At 36.7% G+C, this 8,821-nt stretch overlaps 1 protein-coding gene across 1 annotated transcript in view; it reads left to right on the forward strand.

Moving 5' to 3' along the window:
* STK17B (serine/threonine kinase 17b) overlaps window positions 1-8,599 on the forward strand; it is a 30,705-nt gene extending 22,106 nt beyond the window's left edge. The window contains exons 4-8 of the mRNA XM_060780819.2: window positions 455-599; window positions 3,486-3,612; window positions 4,719-4,767; window positions 5,349-5,528; window positions 6,284-8,599. Of these exons, the coding sequence (XP_060636802.1) occupies window positions 455-599; window positions 3,486-3,612; window positions 4,719-4,767; window positions 5,349-5,528; window positions 6,284-6,569 (787 nt within the window). The 3' untranslated portion in view covers window positions 6,570-8,599. The remainder of the gene's footprint in view (window positions 1-454; window positions 600-3,485; window positions 3,613-4,718; window positions 4,768-5,348; window positions 5,529-6,283) is intronic.
* Window positions 8,600-8,821: the final 222 nt, after the last annotated feature.

Below are 8,821 nucleotides of genomic sequence, written 5' to 3' on the forward strand. Positions count from 1 at the left end.
GGTTTGGAAGACCTCATTACTTTTGAAATAAAATATCCATTTCCTCTGCAGTCAGTAACATGCTGTGCTGAGATTTCAGTTCCCACTAAAACCTATTTCTTTGTTTTCTGGTATCTGCTGGCATCCTAGAAAGGGATGCCATTTAACTGAGCTCACAAATGTGAGGCTTGCATATGGTTTTGTGTGTAATCCTCATTACTTTTTTCACTTTGAAAGAATTTGCTGCTGGAGGGGCAAAAAAAAAACTAAACCTGAGTGATTGTTTCACTTTTTCCTGCAGTTCTTTCTAACTTCACTCAAAAGAGTGCTTGACCATTTGTCTAAATCAAACTGTTTGGAAGCTTGAATAGGATGATTTATACTAATTATCTCTTAGCTAGAACTGATCTCTGAAGTCAGAGGCCTTCCTGATTGAGAATTAGGCAATTAAAATTATGTGTGTATTTTTTTCCAGTGCTGCTGGAGGAGAAATCTTTAATTTATGTCTAGACGATGTAGAAGAAGCCATTCATGAAACTGATATTATTAGGCTTATACGACAAATACTGGAAGGCATTTGTTACCTGCATCAGAACAACATTGTACATCTTGATTTAAAGGTAATGTTACATATGAGTCTTAAATGTTTTGTCCACAGTCACACAGGCTAAAGTATCAAAATTCAACTATTCAATGAGAAAAAAGTAAAAAAAGTAAATGCTTTATAAAATGTTGATACAATTGCTGAAATATTAATGTCTAGTGGTGTGCCTTTTACAGTAACTGTTTAAATTAGAGCAATATGCCCATTGCTGGAGCATGATGAGAGTTACAGGCCAGCAATGCAACAAGATGCGACCTTTACCTTCATGAAATTAGATGAGACAGTGTAATTCACTCCTAATTATATTATTTGGCACATGGATTTTATAACAGTGTTACACTGGTTGTTATGGTTTGTGCAGTACATAGATAAATGAGCATATATGTAAGCAGAGGTCAACAAAGTGATATCATGTGTCAATGCTTATTTTGTACTGGCCATCTACTGGAATTATTTTACGCTAGCCAGTTCCACAATAATTGTATGCGTTTTCTGTCTCCACTGCACAGGAGGGAAGTTTCTTTTGTCTCTAACTGCTTACATAATCTTGTACTGTTACGTTGCCCTTTTGTGGGAGGTTACAGTAACAGGCATATAGTTCCTTTTTCTAGAAATTCCTAATAGAGATATCTCTTCTCTAGTACTAAAGGGGCGGGGGGAGGAGAGAGAAACTAGTGTTTGTAGTACAGGAAATACAGCATATTCTTCACATTTGATCCAGCAGAGCAATCTGTTTACAGTAGAAATTAACAGGAATTTACTCAGTGTCGTTTTGGCTGCCAAAACATAGCAGAAGGATGGAGCTAAATATTGGGGGGGGGGGGGGGGGGTAGCAGTACTTCAGGTGGAAATAGCATAGTTTATCAAGAATAGTCTGGTTTTTTGGATTCTATATTATTCTGCATCATTCAGGTTGACAGAAGTACAGTATAGCTATATGCCTCCATGGCCATAGTATGCTAAAGGCAATTTTATTTTGTTTACCAGGGAAGGTACAGTTCATTTAAAGTGATCCCTTTAGACTTTGCACTGCTGTCATTTGTATTTATAAAGGTTTTGATGTTTTTGATGGCACACTTGAGAGAAGGGAGGCCATATTATTTTATATTTTGATATACTCCTGAAAGTATCTTCATAATGCAGTTTAAAGAGGTCTGGAAACTACTGTAGAATCCCTGTATAGGCATACTTTCATGACAAGAAAATCCAGTTGAAACTCACAAAATGCAAATATGAAGAAAAATCAGACATTTGTTAAGGCTGTAAAATGTGATACAATACACTTAGCGCATGTTCATAGGTTGCTAATATAAATTACATAAATTTTACCAAGTGCACATTTTTAAGTGTGTTGGATACACTATTTCATCCTCACCTCACCAAATGGCAATAGTAAACAAAATACACTGCCAACATATGATGTCAGATCCTCTGTGGACATTCCTGCTTGGAACACCAAATACCATTTATCAATCCAAAAAGAGTAACATTAACAATAGATGCCAGCTTAACAGGCTAGATAGCACATTGTCTAAGTGAGACAGCTCAGGATATATGATCTCCAGAGAAGCCAGACACAACATAAATTGGCTAGACTGAAAAATAGTCTGTTTAGCTATAAAAGCTTTCCAGTATCTAATTTGGAGCAGTCTTGTCCATGTTCATATATGCAACACACAGTACAAGTTTATGTAAGCAGGTGGGGGCAAAATCTCTCTTACTATGCATAGAAGCATTCAAATTGCTGAAATGAATAAAATATCATTTCATCTTGGAAACTGATGTAAAAGGTGTATTGACTATAGAAGCATAATACTTGACTAGTACCACAGTATTTGTGTAGAATTCCAGAGGTATTTGACAAAGTGAACAACAAAATGGATCCACAAACCCCCAGTGTTCAAGAGCACCAAATAGTCAAGATTTTGTTTTGCTAGACAGCAACCTAAAGACGGAGGTTAAGATACCTTGACATCTCCATGTCCCCCCCTCCAGCTTAAAGGAACACATCTTTCTTTCAGAGGCAGTAAATGCTTTTACATTAGACTTTTCTACTAGATACACTAATCTCAAGTTTAGAAGTACAATGAGTGATAATGTTCTATATATATATGGACTATTTTTATTATTTATAAAGCTCCAAGAAGCTTGTAAAAATTCCTTTAAGCATATTATAAATATGAGGTATTTTTCCGTCTTGGTTTTCTGTCTTTTAAAACAGTTGAATAATTACTGTGAATGTTTCATACTGATTTTGTTACTATTTCCAGTGCATCTATATGATGCTTGGGTTTTATGTGCTTGTGGGCACTTAATTTTTTTAATTGGCATACTCATGTATAAATTGGTGCCATGTATAAGTTGAGGGCAAGTTTTAGATTCAAAGGTATTGATTTTGATATGACCCAAGGATAATTCGAGCATTATTTCACAGAGATGTGAAAGCCAAAGCAACGCTTCAGGGGGCCAACTGCCCCTGCCTGCTTCCCTCATTTCCCTATGCAGGCATTTTAAAAAGCCAAAAATGCATTATGGCAGAGAGAATAGTTGGTGATTCTTGTAGGTTGTTCCAGGACAGACTAATCTCTTGCCTTTTGCCACTGTACTCAGAGAAGGGGGTTGTTCCTTTTATTTATAGATAGGTAGGTAGGTAGGTAGGTAGATAGAGGAATGAAGGTACAGTACTCATATTAACTCATGGATAAGTTGACACAGTTTTTTGACTAAAATTTCTAGACTTGTACAGGACATAGAATATGTTCAGGCTTAGATTAAATGAATAGAGTTTGGACAGTGATTAACTACAATGTTAGTGAACTGATGTTAGAAGAGTTCTATCACTATGTATAAGAAATTCATAGCTAAATAAGGCCTTCAATATTGTTGTTTTTCTTTATTGTAGCCCCAGAATATTTTGTTGAGCAGCATTTGTCCCCTTGGCGATATTAAAATAGTGGATTTTGGTATGTCTCGGAAGATTGGCAATTGCTACGAACTGCGGGAAATTGTTGGAACCCCTGAATATCAAGGTAAACCGCTATACCCATATGAGCAACAATAACTCCAGGCTCGTGGAGGGAGTTTCCTTTGCTGTCCTGCCTAGCGGAAGAATTACACTATGTAATAAAATTTGAAAAAAATATGTTCCTGGTTTGAAAGTCTTATTTCCTGTTTAATTGTGCAGTGCTTACTTTGAAAGTAGTTATTATCCTCCAGGCTGTCACAAACTATGTTGAATTGGTTGAGGTTCATTGAGATAGTCATTGAAAAACTATAGAAAAATGCGCTGCAGGATGTTCCGCAAAAACAAAGTTTTTGCAGTTTAATAAACTCTTTCCATGTTTTATGATAGAACCAATCAGGAAATGATATTTATAATCCAAATTGTGTTACATAGTGTTATCCTCCTTGGGTGTTTTTCCAGCCACTGGCACATTATACAGGAAATTAATTAAATTTTTACAACAAAATTTAATGTCTCTATATATAAGTTTGCTTGACTGTTGAATTGTTTAGTGCTTGGAAATTAAGAACATAACAAAGGAAGAAATTATAGCAGTGGTGAGAACATGGAGGAACATGCTAGCAGCTATTATAGGAAGGAAATGTGGGTCTGGAGGCCAGGTCAGTCTTACAGTGTATAGATATCCTGAGGTGGATGAGTCTCATGCTTCTTTTTGTGCATGTGTTCCTATGCACATAATGTGCATACATGCACATGTGCATGCGCGCGCACACATATATACAGAAAGGAAAAATATCCCTTGTGATCTACAGTAGCAAAACAATGACTAGATTATATGAGTTTGTTCCTGTGTCCCTCTGCATCTAAGTGAGTGCTTTCTAATGATTGTTAACTTGATCTCCCTGAGGTGCTAACCACTGGCTCTATTGATTCAGAGTTCAGAGAGTTGTTTGGGAACACTAGTCTTGGAAATTGTGAGGATTATATGAAACATTACTTAGATATTCAGTAAGAGCTATTCTCCGAACGCTTGTAAGCCTGTAGTGTAAAATGGCACAAAACACCTGCAGTAAAGCTGTAGTCCTGAGTATGTCAAAACATGTTGCCAGTTAGGCTCATGAGAGGAGTTCTTTTAAATCTTGATTTAATCGTATTTTTTTCTCCCAACAGCGCCAGAAGTCTTAAACTACGATCCTATTACTACAGCCACAGATATATGGTAAGACCAATTTTAGAAGGTTAAAGCAGCATTACAAACATCAGCAGCTACAGTTTGAGTTTAAAAGTTTTCTACAATAACTTTTCACTAGAAGACATTTTGGTCGTATTTCTAGCATTGGAGAGCAAGATGGGATCAGTATGATTAAGACACAATCTGTCTGCTGCTGAATGAGAAGGAATGAAAATGATAGTGAAATTTCCTTTCTTCTCCCACATTTCTCTTTTAACTTGAGAATCTTACAAGAAGTACCTCAGACAGCTCCCTTCCGTGCTACCACTGTTTTAAAATCATAGGGATCTTAACTATTTAGAGCTTTTATACTCTGCCCTTCAACTAAAATGGCTCCTAGAGCATTATGTTGTTTTTTAAAATATGATTCTGTCTTATTTTCCTGCCTTCTTTTCTTCTTTGGGAATCTTGAGTCCTCTACTGTTTTAATGACTTTAAAAAAATCTCTTGATGAATTTCGGCAAGTTGCTAGGAAGCTCACTCTTTTGGAATCTTGACTTGTAACTGGCCACTGCAACTTGGACAACAGCATGCATGGTGAGAATAAAATATGCCTTTTCTAATTTCAGGAGTGTAGGCGTAATTGCATATATGCTGCTGACGCATGAATCTCCATTTGTGGGAGCAGATAAACAAGAAACGTACCTCAATATTTCACAAGGAAATGTGGATTATTCTGAAGAAACCTTTGCTTCAGTTTCACTGTTGGCTAGAGACTTCATTCAAAAGCTACTCATTAAAAATCCTGAGTAAGTAGGTGGTTTGAAGCAAAGAAAACGTAAAACTGCATCCCTACAATATGAATTCCTAAAATAACAAGTAGAAAGTGTAGAGCATAGTTGTATGTATAGACTGGTTATACATTACAAATTAACTCCATGCTTAATTTGGTGTTAAAACATTTAGTTCTCTCATTGGGCAGTTGTAATTGCCTAATAAATAGGTACACAATTGCAATGTCAAAGATCTTGAAAGATCTGGAGTTGGTGTGAGCATTTGTGTGCCTTGTATTACAGCACTTCCTTAGTGCTCATGCTTACTCTTATAGTTCTAAACAACAGCTAAAAGAATGTGACTTCAATATTACTTTATCTGTGCTCCTCTGAGACAGCAAAGTAGGGATTTTTTAAGAAATAAAGGGGAACAGCTATGTAGTTGTTTCAGTAGTGCCACAAGCAATTACTACATGCTGCGATACCTCTGTCTCTCTAACTCACAAATCCAAAACCCCTTGTGCATGTAGAATTTTTGTTTGATCAGTGAATGTAGTTGGTTCCTTATGTGCCCTGGCTTTGTATAACTGACCTTATGCTGGCCAATTTGCATGCACATGTCCACACACATGTGGGAGCCTTCTAATACTATGTAGTATCAGAAAAGGAAGTAGATGGGGATGAGGAGTTTTAATCTTACTCTCTTCATTAATTGCCCTCCACTACTCAACTGTATTGTTTAGATAAGCTCTGAATCTTAATTATTTGCCTCTTTTATTGTTATGTTTCAGAGAACGACCAACAGCAGAAGCTTGTCTGTCTCACTCTTGGCTTCAGCAGGGAGATTTCCTGTTGTTGTATAGCCCTGAAGACAGTCCCAGTTCTTCTCCAACACACGATCTTATAAACAAGTGCACAGAAGAAAGAAATAATAATAGGCCCATGTGTAATGGCATGTGCAGTGAACAAGAAGATAAAGAGAATATTCCGGAAGACAGCAGTACCGTTTCCAAGCGATTTCGCTTTGATGACTCCTTGCCGTACCCTCAAGAACTTCCAACAGACTTTGTATGTTAACAAAGGCACTCCTGCAGGTTATTTTGAACTGACTCAGATTTTGACCTACTCATGTGGCATGTCCTTTAAGATTGTGGCTTGTCCACTGCTCTGTTGTCGTTACCCTGGAAATGCACTTTTTGAGTTGATCTTGTGTTGACCCTTCTTTGTGCTGCCATTGCTGGCAATGGGTTTGACTCGGAGGAATCTGGAGTCTTTGGCACCAGAAGTGGCTTGTCTTTGAAGGCAAGCAGATGGTTGAGTATACTTGCACTTTTTACATTGAAGTCCCAAACGTGGTATTTGGTGTGCTCAAAAAATAAAACAGACAAACCTAGAAGAGGAATCCATTGAATGCTGACTAACAAAGCATCAGTAAAGCACGTCCTAACCATGTTCTAAGCCAAAGAGTGATCTAATAATACTCTTGCATTTGTATTGCAACTAAAGCTATGTGAACTTGGCACAGCAGAGAAATGAGCCCTTTTGTTCCAGTCTAGCAGTACAGTCTCATGCTGTCATCTTTTGTTAAAAGATTCAAATCAGTGACTTAGTAGTATATAGCTGTACTGCAGTGAAGTCTTTCATTCACTGGCGCTCAAACGCTTAGGCTGGATTCCTGACTGGCAGCCCAGTTTTTTGCATGTTTACTCAGAATTTGAGCCTCATTGGGATGTACATAAAGAGTAAATGGAGATAGGGCTGCAGTCTTAGATCTTGTTCATGTGTGGGCATTTAGACCAATTTGCATTCCCTGGTTTATACCTAAGTTGGGAGAATGCATACTTAACTTCTTAGCCTTCCACTTTCTGCATGTATACATGATGTGGAAGAGGCTCAGAAGCATTTTTGGTATTGCACACAGAAATGCCATGAGCTATTTCCTTACCAAAATGTTTGGGCGTCCTTCTATGCCAGCAGGAGAATCTGTGCTATGCCATATGCCAGTTAAGGGCAAGTTATATCTTGTGATGGTTTAAGTCTGAAAGCTCTTATTCATATCATCAAATCGAATTTTATTGAGTGAGATCACTCACAAAAGAGAGCAGAGTGACGTTTGTTTTAATTCATCTTCTCAGAACAACGATGACGTCACCCCATTAAGCTTCTATTTTACCAATATTTCCGTCCTAGTTGTCAGTTGAATCTGTTTCTCTTACTTACCAAAGATACAGTTGTACTAACAGGTGTATGCCTGTTTACTCAGAAGTAAATCCCATAGTGTTTAGTGGGGCTTGCTCAAGTAAGCATAAATAGATCTGCAGCCTAAAGCCATATTGCAACCAATATGTTAGCAGCACAGATGAAGTGAAGGAAAGTATAGAAGAAAATGTCACTGTTTTTGTGGCATTGTAAAAGCTAATCATTTGACAAATGTTTAGTTGTGAAGGTGTTCTACCAGTAATTAGCAGAGGGAGTGCCATTGATTTCCCAACATAATCACATAAATGATCTGTGGCTGATGCTGCAGGCAGTTGGGCATGTATGTATTATCAGGCCAAAGCAGATTCAAGTCCTCATTCAGAAAATCTGTGCAAAATTTCAATACTGGAAGCCATAATTTCTTTAGAATTATCAGTTAAAGACTGTGAGGGAAGCAGGGAGATTACAAATTATTGCATCATAATTTCATTTTTAAAAGTGTTAATTTTAGGCTGTTTTAAAAAAAGAAGAAACAAAGTCCTGTTCCATAAATGCATTTTAATATGGAAGAAAGGTTAAGAGTTAAACTGCGTGCCACAATAATGGTTACACCAGCACTTTATAAAACAGAATACGTAGAAAAAGTATGTTTCCATTGTGGTATTTTTTTTAAAAGTTTACATTTCTTTTTCTTTCTTCTAGTCTTAAAACTTAAAAAATGAATAAGTCAATTTCTGTTTCTAGTCAATAGAGTGTTTCGGATTTTATAAACTTGTATATGTATGTAAATTCAGGATATAACTTGAATCTGACAATTCTAAATGGTTCGGTATGTCTAATTTTGTAAGTTTTCTTTGTTTATGCATAAGTTTGTATATAATTTTACTGGAATTATAATTGTTCTTGGAGATCTTTGTTTTGTATTTAATACTAGTGGGCCTTTTGAAATGTTTCTTCTCTTCCATGAATAGTTTGAACTTATGATTCCACTAAAGATGCACTGCATTGCTAGTGCTGGAGAGAAAATGTAAAACAACTGTGCAACTTCTCAACCACAACTTGATGCATCCAGATAACAACTTTTTCAGCAACTATATGTAGAAAGCACCAATTGCCATAGTAAAATTGAT

This window comes from Anolis sagrei, chromosome 1 (genome assembly GCF_037176765.1).
Source record: "Anolis sagrei isolate rAnoSag1 chromosome 1, rAnoSag1.mat, whole genome shotgun sequence".
In the NCBI taxonomy this organism is placed as follows: Eukaryota; Metazoa; Chordata; class Lepidosauria; order Squamata; family Dactyloidae; genus Anolis; species Anolis sagrei.